This window comes from Pezoporus occidentalis, unplaced genomic scaffold, assembly GCF_034315485.1.
Source record: "Pezoporus occidentalis ecotype Australia unplaced genomic scaffold, CSIRO_AGI_Poc_V1 ctg16, whole genome shotgun sequence".
NCBI classification, from domain to species: Eukaryota; Metazoa; Chordata; class Aves; order Psittaciformes; family Psittacidae; genus Pezoporus; species Pezoporus occidentalis.
In genome coordinates, this window is record NW_026913425.1 from 8,582,916 (window position 1) to 8,609,662 (window position 26,747).

Below are 26,747 nucleotides of genomic sequence, written 5' to 3' on the forward strand. Positions count from 1 at the left end.
CCTCCCTCCCCAAAACATGCTTCTACCACCTCAGTGCAAGAGAGATACATAACCTAGAGTGAATTCAGGACAGGGCTGCTGTGGTGGTTTGGGGAGCAGGGTGGTATATGGCAGGCAGGGCAGAGATGATCGACATAAATTGTGACAAGCTAGGGAGAAAATTGGCTCTTTAAGCTACCAGACACAGTTTTTCAATTAATTGTTGTTAATGCGTTAATTCCTTTTAACAACAAAAATGCATAAGTACCAGGTGTTAAAATGGGAATGTTTTGTTTCATAACAATTTCATAACTCCCATAAAAGTATCTTTTGAAGATGAAGAATGGTTGACTTGGATCTTGAGGTTTTTGTCTATGAACATAAACTGCATCTTCAGTACTTGTAACACCACCCTTTCTCCAGTAAACATGCAGACTTGGAACCACAGTATCTTTTGGCTTGCTTTCTAGGGGTGGTTTTTTAGAAGTGTTTGGAAGCTCAGTTTATTCACATTGGGAAAAGTAATCCCAACCAGAAGAGAAGAACAGAAGAAAAAAGATTATAAAAAGGCAAAGACTTGGGGGGGGTGGGGTGGTGAGCACAATATTAGGAAACACATTAATGAAAATAAAAAATTAGTGATGTTGAAACATATATACATTTAAGAGAATCATTGTGGATGGAAAGGAGCTCTTGAGGTTGTTCAAGAAGGGGCAGGTAGAGTACCTTGCCTGGGACTATGTCCAGGTGTTTTTAGTATCTTTATGGCTACAGACTCAACAATCTCTGGAGAATCACTGTAGAAAGATAGTTTGTGTAGTAAGAGGGAATTTCACATGTTTCTGTGTGTGCCTATTACCTCGTGTTCTGGCAGAGCCCTCCATACACCAGCTTTCTCTTCTCCAGACTAAACAGTACCATATCAAAGATATTCCAGTCCCTTAATCATTTTTGTGGCCTTTGTTTAGAACCGCTTCTGTAACTCCATGTCTGGGGGAGCGCAGACCTGGCCTCACAAATGCTGAGTAATGAGAAACATTCACCTTCCCTCTGCTTGCTAGCAGTGCTTCTCCTAGTGCAGTCCGTGAGGCTTTTGACATTGTTTGCTTACAGGGATGTATTGCTGGTTCATGGTCAGTTTGTTTATGGGTTCCTCAAGGTCTTTCTCTAAAAAGCTGTTTTCCAGCAACTTGGCAGTCAGCATGTACTGCTGCATGGGGTGCTCCCTGCATGCAGGACCTCTCATTTCTCTTTGTTAAACATAATTAAATTCCTCTCTGTCCAACTCTCCAGGTCACTCTGAAGGGTAGCACACACATCTGATATTGGTGGTTGCTCCTGGTTTTGTATCACCTGTGAGCCGGTTGAGGGTCCACTTTGTTTCTATCATTCAGGCCATTAATTAGGATATTAAAAAGTACTAGCCACAGGGTCAACACTTGGGGTGCCACTGACTTATTTCCAACTGGACTTTGTGAAACTGGACACAAGCTTCTGTATTCAGCTGGTTTTCAGTCCTTACTAACCCATACTTTCTCAGTTTATGTGAGGATTTTATGGGAGACAGTATCAAAAGCCTTTCTAAAGTGGATATGAACACCTCCTGTCGTCCTGTTACCTTCCAAGGAAGTGACCTCACTGTAGAAGACTCTCAGGGTGGTCAAGCATGATTTTCCCTTTATAAATCCATGCTTGCAGTTCCCAATCACCTTTGTCCTTTTACCTGGAAATTATTTCCAGGATTATTTGCTGCATTACGTTCCTAGAGAATCAATTGGGGCTGGCCAGTCTATAAGCAGACGGAAGATAAGAGTGACAGTTGCTCTCTTCCAGTTCTCAAGAAGGTGTCCCAGTTGTTATGACCTTTCAAAGATGACTAAGAGTAACCTTGTCCAGAAGTCAGGCAGCTCCCACAGTCTTCATGGGTATAATTTGTTAGGTCCCATAGACTTACCTGTGTCCAGTTTATGTGATCCATAACCTGCTTCTCCACGGAGGCTAAGTCTCTCTCGCTCTAGATATTCCCCAGTTTTAGGGGCCTGCAATTCCTGAATGCTGGTCTTGCCAGTAGACACTTGAGGCAAAGAAGGACGTGAGTACCCTGGCCTTTCTGTGTTTATTGTCATCAGGGGCCCTACTGTATTTAGTAGTAGGGCCATTCTCTAGTTTTCCTGTCTGTTTTTTATCAAATCCTTCCTTGTTCTTCAGATCAACATACATTTTGGTTTTTCCCAGCTCTTATGTGTACGCAGTTTGACTGGAACTCCATGTACCCCTTTGGTCATCTGCCTCTGCTTCCACCTCTTTTTAAGTCTCATGATAGTCTGGGAGCTCCTTGCTCATCCACGCAGGCTTCCTGTGGCTCTTTAATTTCCTGCACATGATGATAGACTTTTTTGAGCTTGGAGAAAGTGATCCTTGAATATCAAACAGCTCTACTGGATCTTCCTTCTCTCCAGGGTTGTATCCTGTAATATTTTTCCAAGCAGATATCTGAAGAGATTATAGTATCTTGTCCTGAAATCTAGGGTTGTCCTCTTGTTTTACCTGCTCCCTCCCTTAAGGATCCTGAGCTCCATCACTGCAACCCATGGACTTTAATGTCCCATGACTTGTTCTTCCTATTTTGTTAGTACTGGGTCTAGCAGTGTATCTCTCCTTGATCATCTGTGTCAGGAAGTTATCACTGCACACCAGAAATTTCCTAGACTGCTTGTGTTCTGCTGTGTTGTTCCTGCAGATATAGGTGTGCGTGAATTTCCCTGTGAGAACCAGGGCCTGTATACATAAAATTTGTGGTTGTCTGAAGAAAGCCTCATATACTTATCCCTCATGAGGAAGTCTACAGCAGGTGTCTACCCATGTTGTTCTGCCTGCTAATCTTGACCTGTTCTTACATGAGAAACAACTCTCATAAACTCTACATAAAAATAAGTAAGAATTCATTCCAAACTTACACGTAAGACCTAGAAAGGCTGTATTACTATTATGCAATAGCCACTGGGCACCTAAATGAAGCATTTAGTATCATGCGCTAATGGAATTTGACATCGTGGGACAGGTATTTGATGTGATTTGTTTAAAGGTAATTGGTCAGTATACAAGGAATGAAGACATGCCAAGAGAAGCAACTGCCCTTCAAATGCCAAATTATTTAGGTCTTTTTCTGTAGGTCACCATGTACTTTCTGACTTTATGGAATTCTTGGTGAGATGAGATTCATTCTGTTCTGAGCAGGAGCATCTGTAGATGCCAAGCTTTTTCATATGGTAAAGTTGTCATCTGCATTCAAGCTGTGATAAGCCATTCATTACTGACTTTCTAGGCTAAAAATGTGGGTGTGGCTATGTTTTCAAGCAATTCTCATTTTTCTTTGATTCTGTATGAAGCATTCTATGGAAAGTGTCTTTGTGTCTTTGCATTTACTATTTTATAGTGCAAACCTTGAGATTTTTTTTTTTCCTTTTACTGGTTTTCAAGCACCTTAAATTTATTTAATTATTCATTTAGTATTATTTTAGTCTACAGAGTACTCTACCATGTTTCTGAGTTTTCAAGACTTCCTTTGCTATTCTTTGTTTTCTGGAAGGCCTTTCCATCCTGACAGTAACACTGAGTTTTTGTTGTGAAGGGGCATGTTTCTTCTCATGTCTTTGGATTGATATTCTCAGTCTAGCTGGGTAAGCAGACTGGTGTCGTGTAGTTTCATGATGGGTATGTGTGCTGCATCTACTCTCAGAATTGTAACATAATGTAAAATGTGGATAGAAGCTTTTAACCTCTTCCTGTGAGAATCACTGATTTGAAGCTCTGCTGCTTCCTAGCACAGAAGATTATTGACTAGTCCTGATCAGTGGAATGATGTCTTAAACTGACTCTGTGTTGTTCTGAGTCTTGCAATTCAGTCCACAAACACATAGAAAAGCGGTCTGAGCTTAGACTATGCCCTGTGATGCCAAGCACAGCTCCTTTCATATATAAGAAACAAGTTTTGGGTTTTTACCGGCTCTCTTTACCTAGTTCTTTATGGCTGTTCTGTCAAGTAGATGTTAACATCTACATGTTTAAACCTGTATTTGGAAACTGTGGATGCCCGTTCAGCACTGGGATAGTGCCAGCCACAGTCGAGTTCAAGAAGGGAGTAGTTTTAATTGTAGGTCATGATGCCTCTCCTGCCCAAGTCATAAATCACAGAATGGTTTGGGATGGAAGGGGCCTTAGGGATCATTTAGATCCATCCTCCTGCCAATAGAACCAGGGTCTCCCTGTCACCACTGTGGACAGGTCTGGTTGTGCCACCCTACTGCACATGGGCCACTCTCCTCTGGGCAGGCTGGCCAACCTTCAGTTGTGGCCTCATCCCCTCTCGCTTCAGTGGATTTCATGGCATAGGGCAGTCGTGCTTCTGAGTTGCTATGGTGAAGAGATTATTAGGATCTGACAATGTGACTTACAATTCGCCCAGGCCAGTGCTTTCCCCACTTCTGAGGTACTAAGTTTATGCTTGCTGTTGTAATGTTCATCTTTACAGATCTTGGGCTAAGGAAAAAAAGGATGTCCCCCTCATCCAAATCTCTGCTTCCAGAGTCTGCACTGTGAGCTATAATACATTGTTCTGTAAATGCCCCAACATTATGTCTACTAGTGAGATTCAGAAAAAGTAATACTCTGGCTGGCTTGTGTGTATCCGCGATGTGAATTTGTAGGTTGGGAGTTGAGTGTGGGTGTGTTTGGTTTGGTTTCGTTTGCTTTTAAAGGCCTTAACAATTCAGATTATGGTATTTTTCATAGTAAGGTCTTCAGTATATGCTGGAAAAGACGGTCTTTTAAAATTGTTATTTTTTTAAATCTTGGCACTATGCATAGTGTAATAAAATCTTTTCAGAGTTGAAAAGTGTCTTAGACATTATAGTGGCTTGTGTAAAAAAATAAAGTTGAATTAAAAGCGTAGGTAGTGCAGTCCCGTTTTGTAACTGCATTTGTGTATTCAGCATAAACCAATTATGTGTAGAATAGTCTGAAGAAATCTTGAAAGTTACCTTTAAAACAAGTCTGTTTAAATTCAAATCTCCAGTCATGTTTGGTGAGGATTGTAATTGTTTTATGGGTATATTTTAGTCTTTGTTTCATTCTGTGTAGACAATGTGCATTTGCAGATTGTTAAAACTACAGTTTAGCCCAAGTTATAGTTAACATTTAAATGTAAACAAACTGGTAGTAATAGTCACATTGCAATATTAGATATCAGATTGAGGTATTTTCCATTTAACATCTTTGAAATACGCATGCTGTTACATGTATTTGCTGTAATTTCAAAACATTCTTTAGGTTGATGGTGACTTAGAGTTAATATATTGACATGAACGTCACAACATAGTGCTGTTTTTTGAGAATAGATTTCTGTAGATATTATTTGTTACAATACCACATATTCTCTAGCCTAATGATTTTAACATTTGTAATTTAATATTTTTGTAAAGTTAATAAGCAGTTGTTCATTAACTCAGTTCAGGAATATAGTTTCTCTTGCTTCTGAGACAAAGAAAAGTGCTCTTAAATAGTCCTGACTTTAAAGAGTGTCTATTGATTCAGGATGCAATTTCACGCAGCTGTTAAATGTGAAAGTGCAAAGGTGCAATTGAATGCTATTGCACAACTGTTGCAACTCCTTCTGAGGGAATGATCGTTAAAGTTCTAACAAGCGTTTTGAATGGTAATACTGAAAGATTGAATATTTCTGAAGAAGTTGTCCAGCTCTTGCTTTGTGATGTGTGAGCAAATAGAGTTGCTGGCTGAAAGCTTTGCAAAAGCAGAATAGAAGCTGATCAATCATAAATGTGATGTAAACATAGTAGTGCATGTGAAAAGATAGATACTGAAAGTGGTAGTGAATTTGGTGCTGTTTTTATTTTTATATTGTTTGTTAACTGAATTCATACATCTGGAGAGTGTAGTGAACATTATATTCTCTTAGGCTTAATTCTGATTGTGGCTATTTCTCTGCTTACCGGGACAGCACCCTTTAACAGTAGCCATAGAAGCTGACAAATTGACTATTCTGTGTGGTAGACATGACTTAATGCAAGTAAGGTTTTGCTCTTAGGTGGCCAAAAGATAAATTGTCATTAGACACTTTTCCTTTTAATTGCTTTTGTTTGTATAACCTTTGTGTGTACTTTTTGGATACTAAATTTTCCCCTATTTTTATTCAGCATTTTATTTTGACTCCTGGTGTGAAGTATTTTTCTTCTAATTTCAATATGGTAAATTGAGAAAACCAGAAAATTCCAGACAAAGATCTGGCAATTGTAACCGAATCTCTCAGACTATAAGAACTCATAGAGTTTTCACAGTGTGGTAATTGTCATCTAGGAATTTTTATTTTCCTGAATGTTGACCTTTGAAATACCCAGGATAATGCGTACTTGTCATACTTTTATTCAACTGTGATTATGTATGTCTAGAGTGTTTTTCAGCCTGAAGGTTATAAAAAGTGTGTGTGTGTATGGTGAGGGAAGTACAGCTATAAGAGACTTCAGTTTTGCAGGCTTCTATCTGGCTATGGCTAACCTGTCTAAAAGGAAGGCTTGTATTAGGAATTCTGCTACGTATTGAAGGGTCTGGCTGTGGTTTGGGATTTCATTTCTTTATTTAGTGTACTTACATGAAATACAAATGCAGTCTCATTTACTAACCACAATGTATAACGCCAGATTTTATATTTTTTTTTTCAATCTCAGTTTTGGTATGGTAAGGTGAAGAAGTGAAGAAGGGTGGTGGTACTTGTGCATATTTGACAGAGTGATAAACCCACAGTTTTATTAGATAGCCATATTTTTTTTAAAAAGATGATGTTTAGCCTGATCATTATTAAAGCTATTGTATGTATAATGTGGCAGAAGAATCTTTGAAAAGCAACTAGCTGAACAGAAATTTTTAGCATAGGTAAGGTTTAACCATTTATTACTAGCCGTCATTTGTCACAGTGGTAGTTGATCTTTCTCTTAGTTCTGGATGTGCAGCTGTGCATTTCTTAGAAAGTAAGAGCATTGTAAAGTTATTTGTTGGTATTTGCTTGTTACTTATGTAACATTTAGCAGAAAATGAAATGTTTTCTCTTGTTCAAATACTGGATATTTTTTAAGAAAAACTTGGTCTGAAAGTTGCTTTCTGAGTTTCCTTTATCACAAAAGGAAAAATACAGGAGACACCCCCTGAAAAAAGGAATGTCTACCATGGCCTAATATGTAATACAGAAATGATGAATTCCATCTATTCTATCAGTTCCATGTAGATATGGGAATAGTATTGCTTATGTCAGTAGGATTGCAGTGCTGTAAGAGAAAAACATGCTTTTGCCGATTGTTATCTCTGTGCATCTGAATTTATCTTTATTTGAGAGTTCTGTGTTTTCTACTATTAATTAGAGGAGTTGTTTTATGCAAGTAGTTATATTAAGAAAGTATGTTGCACTTCAGCACTTTGAGGTTGAGATAATATACAGGGTTTTTTTAATAATAAAGTTGGTAAAAATCCATGCTTTTGCACCAGAACTTTTTGCGGGGGTGCCTTTTGGAATACTGACATCTTTGAACCAACTTACAAAATTTTGCATAGTATCTTTCAAGAAAACAATAGGATAAGCAAAAAGTTAAAAGTAATTTTAGTAATTTAAATTGGCATTGGTGGAATTTATTTCTCATAGATACTCCACTGAGCTCAGTTTTGGCTTGTTTTCCAGAGATAATGGATAGCACCAACACATGTCTGTAGATTTGTGAGTACAGCTTTATGATGTTTTGCCACCTTACTTGTTGTCTAAAGATTGTATGTAGAGAATAGCTTGTGATGAAAAGGGGGTGTGTGTTTTGGTTTTTTTTTGTGTGTATGTTGGTGGTTTTTTTTGTTTTAACGTACTTTCTAAATGAAGTAAAAAAGGGGTAAATTACAGTAAAAGAGCTCTAAATGATAAGGCAATACAGCGAGAGGGGAGGAAATGTTGTAAGTTTTTTCCTAGATGCAGTTCTGTTCATAATAAGGGTAGTGTACTTAGACTACACAGATGCTGAAAATTTGCAAGATGCAAAAATTCGGGAAAAATATGCTGAAAATTGTCTGAAATGTACTGGAATTTGCAAATATCTCTGTGTCCCATAACATAAAATCATGTTTGTAGCTGCCATATTGAGCCTATCACTGTTGTTTCTTGACAAGATTTTAGCTTACTTAATGAATTATGCTTCACATTGTCTGTAAATGCACATGTAGTTGTATGCTTCCTAATATGCAACATATTCAACTTCTATGATTATTTTGACTTTCCCATACAGATCTGCTTGAAGTTTAAGGTATACTTTTTTATTTTTATCTTTTGCTTTCTAAGCATAGAGTTATGTGAAGTAATATATGAATTTTTATCTGAATATAAAATTTCATGTTACTTAGGTGAAAGAAGGCATAATGCTATATTTTATTTTATTTTATTTATTTTAAAATGGATCCACTATGTTGAATTATGTTAGAAGTAAGTCGTAGAGGAATCGAGCTGGATAGGCAAGTAGGCAGTGATACTGCTAAGGAAGGTCCTAATATAAGTAGATTTATAACATTAAAGAGTGTCAGGAGATTTATTTTGTTCTTAACTTTAAATAATCTATGACTACAAAGTATAGGGCAGCTAAGGAAAGATGCTCCAAGGTGCAGAAATAAGAAGGAAAATCTTGATGCTAGCTCAGTCTGTATTTGTTCATTCGGTTTTCCTGCCAGAGGTTATGTTTACAATTTATTCTTTTGTATTTGAATATATAATGTTTTTATGACAGTGAATGAATGGCTGTATTTTGTAGCCATTCAGAGTGTCTTTGCATGCTAATGCAGAAGAGAGACGTTTCCACTCACCTTTCCTGCAAAGGTGTAGTGGTACCCACAGTCCTTTTAGGGTAGTCGTTCTTGGGAGTGCTCTTCTATCTGTTTCAGAGACAGTTTTCTAGTTAAATAGTTAAGTATAAATCAAACCTGGAAATTGTGGCTTAAATAGGGCTTCAGATTTGCTAACAGCCAGAGGAATTTAAGTGCTGTAGCCATTCAAAACCTGAAAGTATCTCCATAACCTTAGGCTGTCAGAGGCATATTTTATGGTAACAGAAGCTGGCATCCAGTGTGCTAGGGTGAGTGGCTGGGCCATGTGGAGGTGCAGAAAATCAAACTTCCTGTGTTCTCTGCACTGTGTGGAAACCTAAGTAAATCTGAGGGGTGCTACCCACAGTGGCCAGAACTGCTTTAAGGTAATGCCCCCTAGGGTACAAATGAAGCTTATCTTGAATACATGATTTTTCATGGTCAAGAAAGCAAAGCATTCTCTATATAATGGATGTATTTGCATTGTGTAGCATTTGTATGTTCTGTTGAAATATCCTAAATCTTTGAAGTTGCTTGACTTTTATTGTTTGTGAATATGACCAACAATGAGGAAAGTTTTCCTTCCAAAAACTGCAGGGAAGAAAAAGGGGCAAAATAAAAACAGATGCCAGAGTAAGCAGCTGTTGGTATATTAAAAGACAGTTACAGTGAATCAGGACACTGTCGAGTTCTCTCCACCATTTCCATGGAGACCTAAACACTGCAGTTCTCAGTGCCTCCAAAAAATGGTCTGTTGTCTGTGGGTTTTTCCTTGGCTTATTTTTTTCCTGCCTTAGTTATACTAAGCGTGTGGCAGAGTCCAAAAACTGGAGTCAGCAAAAGGGAAGTGGTGGCAGCAAGCAAAGTGGTAGAATGGGGAACAATGGATCCCAGACTGAAGACTGGTGTTTCAGGAGGTTTCTGTTATTGTGGTTATCTGTATTTTATCTGTATTTGATATGGCCCTTATATCTTGTTTTCCTCCCTGTCTACAGTTTGATTTATTTTTGCAACCTAAACCTTTTTATAAGGGTATGCTACCTGGCTCACTTTTTTCAAAAGAATTTTCGAGTCGCCTCTGTGAATGTTTCTAGATACCATACAAACAGGGCTTAGAAAACTTGTTCACCTGATTCAGACATATTCTCAGGCCTTTCTACACTCTAAATATTTGAAAGAAACTTATCATTTTAACTTGCTGTTGGTTTTCACCAGGAAAATAGTCTCCAGTGTGGCAATATTTTGTAATTATCTCTACAGTTACTCATTTTCATGATGTCCCTTCTTCTGAAGAAACACTTGTAATGGTGAAGTACACTTCAGCTTTGCTTAGCAGAATCTTGCACATCCTCCTTCAAATACTGAGCAGTAACCAATCCAATAGTTTGAGGCTTTATTCATAATAAAGCCTTCAAAAACCTGAAAAATCTGCACTCCTTCCTAATTTAGAATTATGCTGTGCGCTTCTATATTATGTCCAGCACACCTGATGTCTGTATAGGAAAGAAGAAAAGTACATATTTTATTTCTTGTGTAGCAGGGTGCTCACTGAACATGTTAACTACATGCATTAGAGTCTTGATGCAATGTTAAACTTCATAATCTTAATAATACAAGCTGTGATATTTGTGGTGTGCATTGATTTAGTTGCTTGTATAGTTTCAGATTTTGAAGTGTTTTTCTAGAACCAAAAGAGACTGCAGCAGTCCAAAAGAATTAGATTAAATTTTGAAGAGGAAAGAAGTTCAACAACCCCAAATCATTTTCATTTTTTCATTTTTTAATGGCTGAGTCTCACCCTGTGAGAAAGAAAGCTCTCCAGCTAGCAAATTCCTTTCTCTTGTATCAAACTGCTCAATTCTGAAATCATTAGTGACACATGTGATTCAATGAAATCAGCAAGACTGTGTTCAGTAATTAATACTTACAATGTAGGTTATATTGAAAATTCCTGTTTAGTTGTAGATTAGGTAGTAAATTAAAAATGGTGGGAGAACAGGCAGTTGAAGGCAGAATACCCTGAGAAGGGAAGAAAAAAGGAGTGTTTCAAAATTGCTTGTGCTTTTACAGCATTTTCTCCCTAGGTATTTTTACATTTGAATTAGAATTCTAGTAAGTACAAAGAGGAGAAGGTGGAAAGATTTACTTCTTATTTAGTATTTCCTAATCCTTCTATAGTAGTCTTTAGGCATTAGTGTTGTGGAGACATGGGGAATTGGTTACTCGTCACGGAGATGTGGTGAGCAGCTTTTGCGCTGAAACATGGCATTAAGAGGACTACTCACAATAGATTAATTCAGTATTGCACATGTCATTGTAGGACTGGTTTCTAGGTTTCCAAAACATTTAGAAGTAAGAGCAGAGCTTCTGAAGCTTCGTATTGCATTTCTTACTCTGTGGATTCCAAGTAGCATCTATTATTGTGTTTTATAAATCATTTTCCTGGTTCATTTCTGACACTCCATGTTTATAATAATGTTTGTTATGCTGTACTCAAGAGGGTGTGTTTTTGTCTGGTCTGCTGCTTTAAGCCAAAAAAACATTTTGGGATTTTAGAAGTAGAATTACAGATTTATGAATGGCTATCAGTAGGGACATACTCAGCTGCCAGGTAGGCCAGGGGTAATGGAGTTGTCTTTATGCAGGTTTTAAGTATGTCATTTGGTTTCTTTGAAGTTACAAGACTGAATTTTACGTGTGAGTTGAAATAAAGTATCAGCGATGAGAAAAAGATGCTAGTTAGCTTTATCTCATTGCTTAGGATTCATAAAGTACAGAATCTAGGTCTGAGGAACTAAGTTGAATGTACTTTTTATTCTTTTTTGTTTTACAGAGGCCCAGAAGACACAATAAATGATTGTAAAATCCTTTTTATAGAGGAAATGTACAAGATTGAAAAACCAGGAGCCTATCCATTGACATTTGGGGATGGAGATTTCAAAAGTATGCTTTTTAAAATTATTTGAATATAAGTACAAATTGAATTATGTTTCTTTTAAAAAACTAAAGGGTCAGCCTGTAGAGGTAATATAATTAGTATGTGTGTTCAGGAAAATAACATAGAATCCTTTTTTAGATTTCTGTTGTAAAAGTATATTTACTATGAAGTGGCTCTATCACTTGGCATATTCAGAAACTGTTAACATCTTAGTGCTATCAGTCATAAGCAGGGAAAAAGGAGAACAGCAGATAACGTTCTAAATGTCTGCTGCAGAATGAATCTGTAGTCTCAGTTAAGTTCCTAGACAGCTGTCCACGTCACCAAAACTGCTGTTGCAATTGAAACATCAATTGCACTTCTAATAAATTAATAAATCCAAAGATAGGACCAATCTGTAATGATGCACTTTAACCCTGTCACAATGTCAGAATTAATGAAAAAAATAAGGAACTTAATGCCAGAGCTGCTTGTACTATGAAAAAATGGATAATTAACATCTGCCTTGTTATTTGGCCCACCGTGTCATTCTAAAAAAATATGTCCTACCTCTCCATCCTCCTCACAACCATAGGAATGAGTTAGTGGCAGCTTATCTAAAAAAAAGTGTGACATTTTATCCTAGGTTGAAAAATATATGAAAGTTAAAAGTGGTAAGTGTTTGTAATAGTAACACAGTTCTACTAATAGGTATTAGATAGTATTATATATTAGACTACTTACTCCAAGGCAGTTTTTAAAAATGTTTCTATATAACTCTCAGTGTACAAGAATTCTTCTGCTTACTGGTTTATTTGCCATCATCTGAAAAATCAGTGTTTGTCAGAGGAGCAAATGCCATTTGCTGTGGTAGTCTTGAAAGTAAAAATGTGGATTTCTGTAAATTAACTTCTCACAATTCATTTTTCATAATTTTGATTTACTTTCCTCAGATTACTCAAAAGAAAATAACCGTCCATTCTGTTTATTTTTGCTTTATTATGTTAAAGGGGTTTTGAAATATCTTAAAATCATGTTTTTATTTACAAAAATGGCATGAAAAATCGTAAAATCTGCTTTGCATTTAAATACCTACTTATTTTGCAAGTCTAATAGTTTGTGAAGCTTTTTAAAGGGCATATAAAATTATTACAGTTCATTTAGTTCCTCCCTGCAGCTACTGTGCAGTGAATTAATTTGTTAAATTACATATGTGTTAAGGAAATGAATGATTAATGTACTGCTGACCATATAAAATTGTCTACAGTGGCATCATTTGACCTGAGTATTTATTTAGCATGGAATCGTAAAATCATTCAGGTTGAAGAGGACCTTTAAGATAATCAAGTCCAACTGTTAACCTAACACTGCCTTACTTAAGGTTTTCAGTCCACCACTAACGTCTGTAAGCAACCACATCTACACGTCTTTTAAAAACTCCAGGGACTGTTGACTCTGCCACTTCCCTCGGCAGTCTGTTCCAATGCCTGACAACCCTTTTGGTGAAGATATATTTCCTAATATACAATCTGGTGCAACTGGTGCAACTTGAGGTCATTTCCTCTGGTTCTATTGCTTATTATATTATCTGGGAGAAGAGACTGACCCCCACCTCACTACAGCCTCCTTTCAGGTAGCTGTAAAGAGTGATATGGTCCCTCCTGAGTCTCCTTTTCACCAAACTGAACAACCTCAGTTTCCTCAGCCATTCCTTGTAAGAACTGTATTCTCTAGAGCCTTCAGCAGCTTTGTTGCCCTTCTTCGGACACACTCCAGCACCACAGTGTCTTGCAGTAAGGGGCCCAAAACTGAATGCAGTATTCAAGGTGTGGCCTCACCTATCTTGTACTTCCTAAGCTAATTACCACTTTTATTGTTTCAAAGTCAGTTTCTTTATTTCACTTGCAGCTCTTACAGCTATTTCCTTGTTTGTAACCTCTTTGCTTAAATTACTCTCCTCATCTGTGTAGAAATTTGCACCTCTGTATATGTTTGTTCCATTCTGTTCCTGGTGCCATCTTTATTCATTTCAGGATATGGTTTACAAACCTTCATAAATAAATATAATACGGAAATATAATCTTTAAAGATGTAATACTGAAAACTTAATGTTTGTGGCCGTTTAGCCTTATTTGTTGTTTTGAGCTGTTCTTTTTTTTCCTGAGGCCAGCTTTCTCACTGCACTGCTCTTTTCAGTTCTCTTCATGTGATACTGATTTTTTCATCTTGCCTTTGTTCAGTTATGCACAGTGCACATCAGTTGAACTGTATGTCATAAGCAGCACACCGTTTTACTTCTAAACTCTACTTACATCTGGATTTGCAGTTTATACTTAAAATTTTAAAATATATATGCATATATCTGTAAACACACATGGCTACCATAGCTTATATGCTGTGAAGACCTGCAGATTTTTGTTATAATAATGACAAATTAAATTCAAAGAATTAATTGGCCTTAAATACTGTAAGAGTTTGTTGTAAGCACAATTGGAAAATGCCTTTATTTTATTTTTGTTTATGTTAAGCTGCTATCTATGCCCTTTTCAAAAAGTAGAATGCCTGCTTTGGAAAAAATCTTCATCAGATAAACAACGTAGGCAGCCTCTACAGAAAAATTGTTGTTCCTTGAGCATGGCTATGTGTTAGTTAGGTTTTGTACATGTAAATTAGATAAAAATGTGTCTGACATGTCAATGGATATTTAGCAGTTACAGTTAAAATAAAATTGCCATTTTCAAATTACTGAATGAAAATCCCAGGAGTAAGGTTAAAGCTATTAGAAAGTTACATTAGAAAATTGGAAAGAGGCAGCATACTTGTAAATACATTTCAGCTATTTATATGCAAAATGGAAATACGAACTAGGTGCCAATGTGTATTATTACTTTCATCAGAATCAAAATCTGTGCTATGAACATAAGATAACGTCTGCAAAAGAAGAGAATATGAAATGATGCATGTAACTGAACTCTACAGTGTTGGTAGGGATGAACAGACCTGTCTTCATGGGACCAGTAGTGCAGATAGATATAATCAGTGCGTTTGACTTATAACAAAGTTAAAGCAGAAATGTGAAAAATTAAAGTGACATCATAGAAATGACAGTTTGTAGTTTGTTTATTGAAGAAGGTTGAAAACTCCAGGTATTGCTTAACTGAAACATGTGGACCTTTTTGCTTTTTTCCTTTTTAGAAAACCCCATTATTACTAACCTTTGACCTAAGAAAACTGGTTTTGCAACCAAAACCAGTAAATTGCATAGGTCTTAACAACCTGTCATTGTACAAAATACAGAAAGATAATGCATTTTCTTTTTTTGCTTGTTATTTATTGGGTCAGTCAGGCACAATTTGCCCTTAGTGAAGGTATGTTGGCCGTTTTGAGTCACCCCCCTGTCTTCCATCTGCTTCAGGTCTTCCAGGAGTCTCTGACCTATGATCTCAATGGGCACTGAGGTGAGACTAATTAGTCAATAATTTCTAAGGTCCTTCTTTCTACCCTTTTGTAAAAGGGTGCAGTGTTCCTTTTCCTTCAGTTACTGGGGACTTTCCCTGACTGCCATGACTTTTCAGATACGATGAAAAGTGGATTGGCAACTACATCATGCAGTTCCCTCAGCACCCTGGGATGCATCTCATTGGGTCCCATGGACTTGTGTATGTTCAGGTTCCTCCAGATGGTCTCCAGTTTGATCTTCTGTTACAGTAAGAGGAACTTCATTTCCCTAGTTCCTGCCTCGAAGTTTAGGAACTTGAGAGATGTGAAGAGTGATTACCAGTGAAAGTGAGGCAAAAAAACCTATGGAGTACCTCCGCCTTCTTCATGTCAGCTGTCACTAGTTCTCCTGTTCTGTTTATGGTAGCAGAGAGGAGGGTGGGGAGAGTGGTAGATTTTCTTCAGTATTCTTTTTCTGACCAACGTACATGCAGGAGCCATTCTTACTATTCTTTCTGTTCATTGCTAAACTCAGATCCAGTTGTGCCGTAGCTTTCCCAATCCCATCCCTACGCATGCAGGCAGCACCCCTGTATTCTTCCCAGGACACATGTCCTTGGTTCCACTGCCTGTGTGTATCTTCCTTATGTTTTAATTTGGCCAGTTGTGCTGGTGTCTTGCACTCCTTGCCTGATTGCTTACACATGAGAATTGAGAGCTCTTGTGCTCCAAGAAAAATGTGCTTAAAGAGCTGCCAGCTCTGTTCTGCTCCTTTATCCCTAAGGGCAATTTCTCTGGAGGTCCCATCCTGTAATTCCCTAAACAACTGGAAGTTTGCTCTCCTAAAATTCAAGGTCTTGGCCTTACTCTTCACCTGGCCCATATCCCTGAGATTGTGAATTCCACCAGGGCATGATCACTCCAGCCCAGGTTCCCTCCAGTCTTGACCTCTCCGGTTGGTTCATCTGGTTTGGTAAGCAACGGTCCCAGTAATCCTCCTCTTCTGGTTGGGTCGTGTCCCACCTGTATTAAGTAGTTATCCTCAATGCACCAGGGCTTCTGGCTGCTTATAGCTTGCTGTGCTGCTTTCCCAGGAGATACCAGGGTGACTGGAGTCCTGCAGCTGAATCAAAGCCTGTGAGTGTGGTGCTCCCTGCAGTTGAAGTAAGAATGATTCATCAACAGGCACACCTCCATTGGGTGCCCACAACGAACCCTAGCCATTAGGTTTCATTTCTTGGCTTGGCCTCTAATTTTCATCGACAAGCTTTCAACCTGTTCATCATTATTTTTCAAGAACAGCTCTGTGCAGTCAGTCCATAGAGGGCATATCACTGGCCCCTTGTTCCTGCCATGTCCCTCTGAACAGTTTATAGCCATTGACTGCAGCACTCCAGTCGGGGAAAGAGGTTTTCCTCAGCAGGAAGGGGCTGGGATTTCTGCGAACACTTGGTCATTCCTTTTCTTCTTGGTACACCTAGGAAAAAAAGGTATCTCGAACTTCTCTGGATACATCAGTGACGCACCTCGTCTCTCTTTTCAAGAATCAGCTGCTAAAAGAAATATTTACTTTGATTGCTTATGTTATCTAATCAAATTAAAACTAACTTGCAAAGAGCTGTGAAGCTTTACAGCTTCTAGATGAAGCGACTTAGTAACTCATGGTGAAGAAAAATAAAAATAAAGCTAAGAGAAGGTGGAAGCTTGTCCTTGAATATTGTTCTTTTATGCTAGTCAGAGAAACCTGGCGTTGATCTCCATGTTAGAGGTTTGACAAATTCTGTTCTTGCATAAAAATGTATCAGAAAGACAGCAGTCCTTTAGCATAAAAAGAAAGAAATAAAAATCTGTGTTTTCCTAAGAGTGAAATGTTTCATGGGAAAGTGTTCTCTTAGATACAATTTGTGCCCTTCTCCCTTTGTCTGATACTGTGTCTGCTTAGCAACCATGGAAGAGCCTGATACTCATGCAGCCTCTGAAGGGCTATAGTGGTTTTTGGGTTTGAGGAGGTTGTTTATTGTCACTTTTGTAGTGGGGCTGCCTTTCAGGTTCCTTATTAATAAAGTTTCTTGTTACATCTTGTGACTATAGTCAGTAAGGGTTTTGTCCCAGAAAATGTAAGAGTTATTTTTTTGTACTAATGACTTTTGAGTATTTTTGGCAAAGATTATGCTAGGAATAAATTTGTCTGTCCTTATCACACTATCCATCTAGGCCAACTGCCCTTTTGAGTAGAAATTATCAAACAGTTCAGATGTTTCTCAGTTTGCCCATGGATTTAGAAGAAAATTTGATATTGGCTGGTGTTCCAGCTATTTCAATTCTAATCTTCCACAGCCTGTGGTTCAGGGAAATTTGGAAGTACTCTTAGTTATTTTATTGTACTCGTTTAAGCTCAAATTCACTTCTGTGGCATTTCTAGATGACTTTTGCACAGAACATACAAATTATTTTTTTCTTTTAATCTTGGCATTATTTGGGCCATGATAAAATTATTTTCTACGTCTTCAGTCATTTCTCTGGACATTTGACTTATTTCTAACATTTTTCCTGTGTTAGTTTTACTACAAGTATTCTGTGTTCCTTCCCTCTTCTCTTTCATATACAGCTTAGGATACCAAATGTCTTTTTCTTGTATAAAAACATTTTTGCCTGATTGAGGAATCAGTGCCAATGATTTTACTTCATTGTTGGGGTTCATGGGTCCAAATTTCCTACTGAGCTGAAACATAAACTTGGTGTTTCTTTGTGTGTAAATTGAACTGCTGCTGTGAAGCAATTGGTGATTTTGGATTGTCTGTGGTCTCAGACTGCTAATTCTTCTATCCAACTGTAAGCTGAATTTAAGGGGAAGAGAGCTGTTCCAAATTGTAGCTTCGTCATCATTTGACTGTTATCAGTTACCTAACTGGAATTTCTTTGTGGCTGTATTTAAAAAGGCTCCAACTGGAGATTTGCAAGGCTCCATCTATAGGGAGAACATGCAGATGGTATGTTGGGAACTGGAAGGGAGAAAATAAGAGAAGCTGCTGATCAGTAATTTCCTTTACTCCTTGTTTATACAGCAGAAGAAATCCCATTAGCCTAGATAGTCAAATACCTCATTGTAAGAAGAAAGCATTTTCAAGAGGGCACTGTTCATGTGCAGAAATATTTTTCTGTAGATACAATAATGCATTTTTCCAAGATACATGGCATTTGACTTTTTCTTTGTTTTTGACAGGAAAAAGTGGCCCTGAATGCAAGCACTGTAGGGCTGATCCAGATAAGGAGTGCCGTTTTTGTTCATGTTATTTGTGTGGTGGAAAACAGGATGCTCACATGCAACTCCTGTGTGATGAATGTAATATGGCTTATCATATTTACTGCCTGAACCCTCCCTTAAGCAAGATACCAGAAGATGAGGACTGGTAAATATATAAGGATGATTTACTTATCTATATTGCCATTCTGTACATGGTACCTTTTTGTTATTTGCACCTCTAGAGAGACAAGACTGAAGAATTTTAAAAAAAAATCCTGCTGTGGTTTTAATCCATCTACTTAATATAAGCCTTATGTTTTCTGTCAAGGTAATTCTTTTAAACCATTCAAAAAGGATTAGTAGCAAGTTTTAATGACCATTATGGAGTTTCAAACCTGGTATGTTTATTTTATTCTTTGTGATCAGTATGATCTTCTCTGACAGTATCATGATCTGATTGTATCAATAGTGGTTGTTCCCCAGACTTTTAATTTTGTTAAAGCTTTACTGCTAGAACACTTCTTACGCTCACTCTTTGCTTTCCCTTCATCCTCTGTCCCTGCTGCTGCCCCTGTGCCCTTCTGTGTCTTCTCATTGCCTCTGCTCTATTCATTTCTCCTGCTGTGGGAGGACCACCACGTTGCTGCTGTCCATTTCTACTGTCTCTGGTTCTGCCAGCAGGAAAATCAAGTTAACCTGCATTGTTAAATCAGGGTAATTATATTTTGAAGTGAATCTGCATCAACCCATCAGCAGCCCATTATGTTATCTCTGTGTGGGATCTCTGTACATTTTTTTTGCTTTTATTAGCTATCTGCAATTTATGCTGTTCATTTTTACCACTTCCCTGTTACTCTCATGAGATGCTAATCCTTTATATATGAATAATAAATAGAACTTTATTCTAATAAAGCCATTACACAGACATCAGTAAGTGTCTAAGATATCTATGGATACATTTTATGATATCTCTTTGAACATTATGATTAAATTTTATGTAAAAATCTATGCTTTGGAAGTATTAACATTCTCTGGAAATAAATAACTCATCTTCTATACCGTAGTGGATGCCATAGTAGGTTTGTTTATTGGTCAGTGTCTAATGGTCTACATGGTTTCTGGGGCATTGTGTTTTTTTTCTGAATTCCTGTGTTTATGCTAATGTGTGATTTAGCAGTTGAGACCATTAACATTGAGAGGTGTTTCTCAGTGTGTACATTTGGCCACAGGGATACTGTTGTTGGAAGTTGATCTCTTCTCTGTGAAATTCCTGCACTGGGTAAAGGTGTGTTCACTGTTTCTCAAACCAGCGGAACTGCTGGCTTGAAACAATATCTAAAAAATGTTTTCAGTACTGGTCATTGGAACTGAAAATGGCATTTATTTGAATATTGTCGTGTGTGCCTTCCCCTCCTTGAATGTGCAAAATGACTAGCAGTGTTTATTACACAGCGTGTTAGTCTGAACTATTCCAAGTTTTCTGCTGTCAAGGCAGACTAGTCTTCCATGCATGACATCTTGTTCGCTACTACTTGTCAACATAAGTGAGTTGATGCCACATGTTGGAAACAATTCTCATCACACAAGTGGTTTATTATTGACTGGAGTCCATAAGCAGTATGCTTTCCAGATTACTCCTGACCTTTGGGTGCAGCAGCTGGGAAGGTTTTTTTCTTTTGACTTCCTTCAGAATATTCAATGAGACCATATGTCTGAAAGTATACATCTGCTTAGTCCATCCATTCTTAAGTTGCCCCTTACTCCTGTACTAATCTAGTATTCCAGCAACAGTAAATCTATTTTCCCGTAGTAGTCACAGGAAAGTTTCTGATAAAGAAAGTATATGTGCTTCAAGTCAGTGCCCCCATCCCCAAATCCTTTGTTCTACACTGAGCAAAGTGTTCACTCCCACTGGGAGCCCCCCAGTGTAGAGTTGTCTACACTGAAAACAATTTGTTCTCCCTAGTTTCTTTTACATCCTCAAATACACAGAGGGTTTGATGGGTATGTCAGGATACCGATACTGAAATCTTATGAGGCATCATTCATTGTCTCTTTGTTTTAGCTGGGGTGTCAAGATTATCTTGGCCTGCTGTGTGCTTCAAATGATCTTTTAGTTTAGGTATTAGTGTTCTAGTCTTCAATGGCATCCATTATTCTTCAAAAGCTTCTTATGAAAGATCTTACGAGTTACCCTACTTCCATTTCAGAGGGCTCCAGAGAAACTCTGGGGAGTAGAAATTTTTCCGAGTGTAGCCATTACTGCTCAGGTCTCCCTACCCTCTTCCATCAGTTTCACTATAAATGCACTGCATAGGTCCCCAGGACTGTTTTCCTCCATACAGAAGATTTAGTGCTCTGTAGGCAACAACATAAGATTTGACTGATCGTTAGGGTCCCTCAGGTCATATGTTAAATTCACTTCTGGACCCTTCTGCTTACATTTCTGGCCAAAAAAAATTACGTAATTACACAAGTCACCAGTAAAACTGGAAGGGTAGAGGTTCTCAACACTTTCTTCACCTCTGCCTCCAGCACTGCTGAGCCCCAGGCTTTGGGAACAAAAATCCAGGTTGATGCAGACACAGACCCACCATCAGTTAAGGAAGAGTTGGTCTTTGAACTATTACAGCAGCTTGACCCCTGCAAATTTATGGGCTCTGACAATATCCACTTGAGGGTGTTAAGAGAGGTGGCTGACGTTGTGAGGCTGCTTTCCATAATCTTTGAGAAGTCGTGGGGATCAGAAGACATCCCAGGAGACTGGAAGAAGGCAAATACCACCACCATCTACAAGAAGGGCTGAAGTGGATGTGGAACATGTATCAAGTGAGCCCTGATGAAGTTTGCTGATGATAACAAACAGAGTGGGAAAATGCATATTTTGGAAAGGAGAGCTATCTTACAGGATTATCTGGATAGGCTGGAAGAGTGGGCTAACAAGAACCATGTGAAGTTTAACAAGGACAAGAGTAAGCTCTTGCACCAGGATGAGCACAATCCAAGAGTGCAGCACAGGCTGAGATCTACACAGCAATGTGGGAAAGGGACCCAGGCATCCTGGTGGACAAGAAGCATGCTGCTGCATTAAATCAAGCCAACAGAATCCAGGTTGCGTCAACAAGGGCATCACCAGTGTGACAAAGATGTCATTATCCCACTCTGCTCAGTACTTGTCAGACCACACATGAAATACTGTGTTCAGTTTTGGTCCCCACTATACAAAAAAAATGATGTGAAGAGGCTGGAGAAGGTCCGGAGAAGGTCCAGAGAAGGTCCACAAAGATGAACAGTGGACTGAGAAGCCTGGCATGTGAGGGAGGGCTGAGAAAACCGGGTTTCTTCAGCCTTGGGAAAGGAAAGCTCAGGGAGACCATATCACCATGTTCCAGTATCTAAAGGGTAACTACAAAGAAGATGGAGGCTCCCTTTCGCAAGAAGTCCCATGGAAAAGATGAGGGGTGATGGGTTATTCCATGCAGATTCCAGTTGGACACAAGAGGAAAATTTTTCATAATGAAAATATTCAGCCATTGGAATAATCTTCCCAGGGAAGTGGAGGATTCCCCAACATTGGCTGCTTTAAAGATTCAGCTGGACAGGGTGCTGGGCCATCTTGTCTAGGCTGTGCTTTTGCCAGGAAAGGTTGGACCAGCTGATCCTTGAGGTCCCTTCCAGCTGGTATTCTATGAAGTAGTAGAAGCTTAATTCATATTATTAAAGTGTCTTTCAAAATGGCTGTCAAGCTTTTTAACTCTTTTCTTTCTGGATTTTCTATGTAATGATATGTATCTTAAGATTTATTCCTGCAAGTAGACAGCTGCATCTGTGGATGTAGTCACTGGGTGGGAGAGGTGCTGTTACGGCACTGTCTTGTGACGGTTAATTTTGGCGTACTTAGTTATGCCAGCCATGTGCACTCTTAATGTCTGGTTGTATGTAGGAAGAGTTGCAGTGGCCAGACTGGTGCCTCCTGCCAAAGAGGTCTGTATTTTCTCTTCTCTTTGCATACTAGGAAAGTGACATGGCTGTCTGATCCTTAACTTCTTGACAGGTTTTGTTTGTTTCATAAGTGGAAAAATTCCACTAAGTATTTTTATAGTTTAAAGTTTGGCAAACTCTCTGCATGTCTAAGCCTGCAGTTTGGGAAAGGATGAGAAGTTTCTGTTGCTGAGATAAAGCCATTCTATATGCAAACCAATATCTAATGCATGCAAAACTCAGTATAAAAAACACTAAGATATTGTGGTTACCTGATGAAGAAGCAGGAGGGAATGCCATAGTTAATTCACCTTGTGAGTTTGAATTATGTCATGTTCCCTCTTTTAGTTAGTAATTGCATACTCTTTTTTTTTAAAAAAAACAACCTGGAATCATTCTTAGTAAGTCTTAGTGTTACACAATTTCAGCATCTTGTAGAATTTGAATTATATCATGTTCCTTCTTTTAGTTGGTAATTGCATACTCTTTAAAAAAAACCCCAACAAAACCTGCAATCATTCTTAGTAAGTCTTAGTGTTACACAATTTCAGCATCTTATATAATTTTTAAGTTCTTTCTATCTGCATTGCTTCACTGTCTTAATTATCCAACATCTTTATTGACATAGTGAAATCTGTTCATATGGACATTATTCGTTAATTCTTCTATTCATATCCACATACAAAAGTTAATTAATAAATCCAAAACAGTAGTAGTTGTAGTACAGTGGTAATTACCTAAACTAGGTTATCAGTGTTAGTGTAGATCAGACTTCCTCCATTAGTGGCGTACGGGCCAAACCTATCCCCTAGAGGCCAGAAACATGGACAGTTGCCTTTGCATTGGCATTCCTGCAGTAGGATAAAAATGTTACTATAAGCAGCAAAAGGACCAGTGTCCTCTCTTTCTCTCTCTTCTGTAGTCACTACATACTAGTATCTCCTATTTCCCTACCAGGGTGGCTTTGTGTTACCAGGAATGAGTCTCAGCGCTATAATCCAAGTGGTTTCAGTGTTGTGGAGTGGGTGTGTATAAGCCTGTGTGTGTATATGTGTGTGTTTGCACACATTACCTTGGCTCTGTTTGACATTCAGCTGTCTGCAGTGAATTTTATTGTACTAGCAGCAAAAAAATAAGCATAGAGAGGGCAAGACATAGAAACAAATCATGAATGCTGGTTAACAGTATACTCTCATCTCAGCTATCTTCTGTTTTACATGATCTAAATGAAAGGACAGAATGAAGAGAATAAAGGAGACGTGGGGACTTCTCACATACCATGTGAAAAAGAGTAGTTAAATATTTTGCCTCCAGCAGTCGACCTTCACAGATACTGAAATGCCCTGTTTTTTACAAGTTGGCAGTATTTGTTCATGTTGGGTTTATTTTTTTAAGCCACAGTTGTCAGCTCTTTAAGACTGGTATGTACTTGCTAGCTTGAAATGTTTAGTCAAGATGAAGAAATTGACACTGCTTTGGCTACAAGAACTCTACTGCCATTACTATGAAGTAATTGAGAATTTACTAAAACATTTTTTCAGGTATTGTCCTTCCTGCAAAAATGATTCTAATGAAGTTGTAAAGGCTGGAGAAAAACTCAAACAGAGTAAAAAGAAAGCAAAGATGCCGTCTGCCAGTACTGAAAGCCAGAGAGACTGGGGAAAGGTAGAGTGTATTTTAGAAACAGTTGTTACTTGGATTGATCATGTATGTGCTATAATTTTGCTTACATATGCAAACACAAAATTCAGTACTGGGGTGCACAGGCAATAAGACAATATTTAAGCCTGCCCACTATATACTAGCAGTTAAAGCGGTGGAATAATTATGAAGGTGAATAGAGGGAAAAACAAAAAAACAACCCACCATCCCTCCCCCAAATCCATAAACACGTATTACTTAACTTGCCTTCTAAAAATTATTAATATAGTTTAAAGTATGTGTTTGTTATAATGATAGATTTCTTTACATCTGCATTGAATTTGCAAATAATCTTGAATGTTGTAGTACTAACTAATTTTTGAATGTCTGATGTACTTCCAGGGCATGGCCTGTGTTGGCCGCACCAAGGAATGCACTATTGTTCCATCAAATCATTATGGACCTATACCTGGTGTTCCTGTTGGGACAACCTGGAAGTTCAGAGTTCAGGTATGTTGTTTCAGTATTAGCTGTAGCTGAAGTAATTAAGAATAATAATGAATGGGTTGCACACTAAGATAAATTTAGATTAACAATTGCCATTCCCACCAGGACTAGATAAAACAAATACATAATGATTTTATGGAAGTGATGCTGATAGTAGTGAAGGTTGAAATACACTGATTTTACAATCCAACTTAATAAGAAGTCTGTTGTCATTAGGACAGACAAATTCTACATGTTAAAGTTCTGAGTGGGATACTTAGTGAATAGTCAAGTGTTTTCTGAAGTGTACTTCACATGGACTGATTATCCCACTTAGGAGATGTAGACTGTAGATTTTGAAAACATTAGATAATATGACTGTAAATTGACTTCCTGAGTTGTTGGGTTTTTTTTTGGTCATGCATAATGGATGTCTGAATCTTCTTTTAGGCTGATGAACGGCTTAAACCAGTATAAACCTGTAGTGCTACTGAAATTAGCTGTCCATTTCAGCCTTTGCTTTTTCTTGCACTGTCTCATTTTCTGTTGCAAATATTTCCTAGGCTCTGTGGTAAACTAGACTGGAAGAAAAACAGTACCATCTGGGGTAGGATGGGAGCTAATTTTCCCAGTCCATTTCTCATTTTGATTATATAAGCACAGAGCCAGTACTCAAGGGGCAGGAGAAAACAAAGCAGGGAGGGTGGGACAGCTTCATTTTGTCCTGGTACTGATTTTTTGTGGTTTCAAAGGGTCCACCAAATGCAAAATATTTCCTTTTCCCCAGCCTTATCTGGTAGCACTGATTTTTTGGTTTATCTTTGATATTTTTATTACAGTTTTTAGTCAGAGAAATACATACTTTATTTTCAAAATCAGTTCTTCATCTTTTGTGTGTGTAAAGGATTGTAATTGACTATTTTACATCATATTTGGAAGAACAGAAACTTTGGTTTTTTTACTTGCTTGAGGAGGTGCAAGCCAAGAATTAAAAACCTCTTCTGATTTGCTTTCTGAACTTTTCACCTGCTTTCTCCTGAGAAGAAAACGTATTTTATTATTCAGTTTGTAGAAGAGAACACTTAGGAGTCAGTTTTCCTCTGATGGTGGTGTCTTTCAGTATTGTGTGAAAAATTCTGGATTTGGAAGGCCATGCAAGTTTTAAGTCTGATAATGGTTAGCAGCAGATGTTTTCACTGTAGCGAGATAAATCTTGATAGAAATCAGTGAAGCAGTTGAAATCTAAGCTCATCCTTTTGATCTTTTTTTACATTGATGTCCATTGTCAACACTACCATCAACACAAGCCTTAGACGTAACATATTAAATTTGTAATTAAAATTATGAGGTTCTTGAGATCATCCATTTTATAGAAAATGTCATGCTTTAGAGGAAAATTAAGGGCTATTTTGTTGACCTCTCCTGTCAGTTGAATTTGAAGAACTTTTTAGTGAATAGTTACTTTTTTTGTTGGCTTCCAGATTAAGTAACAGAGGTTTCTAAAATCACTTATTCAGGCTCAACATCTCAAAATCAAGTTTTATTTTTACTGCTTTAACAAGAATTGAAATTATTAGTTCAAATTTTGTTAGGAATTTTATTGGAACACAAAAAGTAATAGTTTTTAGATCTTTCTAGTGCTGGAAGGAAAAAGGAACAGAATTAGAGTTCTGCTTTGTTCTGCTTTTGTCCAAAAATTATGCAGAGAATGCTTATTCTTAGATGTATATATAGGTGGGCTAGACATAAAAAGGGAATTAGTATTTCTACATAATAATTTTGGCTACAAATGAAATACTTATTTTTTTAAATTTTTTTTTTAAAGATTGAAATGGTTTTACACAGAATATTAAATTACACTTTCATTTCTTATATGACTGGTATTTGTATGAGAAATGAGTTTGCCACAGCAAATCTGTAAGAATTTTGACAGTGTAGTTTTGTGTAGTTTTTTATGACTTAAACTTTCCTTTCCCTAGAAGGAAATTGACCAAGTATTGCTTCTGTAGAGAGCATCTAATGAGCATGTTTGGCATGAATTACCAGAATTCATCTTCGGGATACATCACCTACCAGAAACCTAAACTTAGCTAATAAAAACCTGGACATGAAAGAATGGAGGGAGGAATGAATGAGAGGATGTTTGATACAGCAGGAAAGATG

The 26,747-nt window shown here is 37.8% G+C and overlaps 1 protein-coding gene across 7 annotated transcripts in view; it reads left to right on the forward strand.

Annotated features, from left to right (window-relative positions):
• Positions 1-26,747, forward strand: part of UHRF2 (ubiquitin like with PHD and ring finger domains 2) — a 125,676-nt gene that overhangs the window by 44,315 nt on the left and 54,614 nt on the right. For all 7 annotated transcript variants that reach the window (XR_009963555.1, XR_009963556.1, XR_009963557.1 and 4 more), the window contains exons 5-8: positions 11,711-11,820; positions 18,456-18,642; positions 23,999-24,122; positions 24,501-24,608. Coding sequence is in view for 4 of the 7 variants with exons in the window: in XM_062612505.1 (XP_062468489.1) it covers positions 11,711-11,820; positions 18,456-18,642; positions 23,999-24,122; positions 24,501-24,608 (529 nt within the window). In the remaining 3 variants the exon portion in view is untranslated. The remainder of the gene's footprint in view (positions 1-11,710; positions 11,821-18,455; positions 18,643-23,998; positions 24,123-24,500; positions 24,609-26,747) is intronic.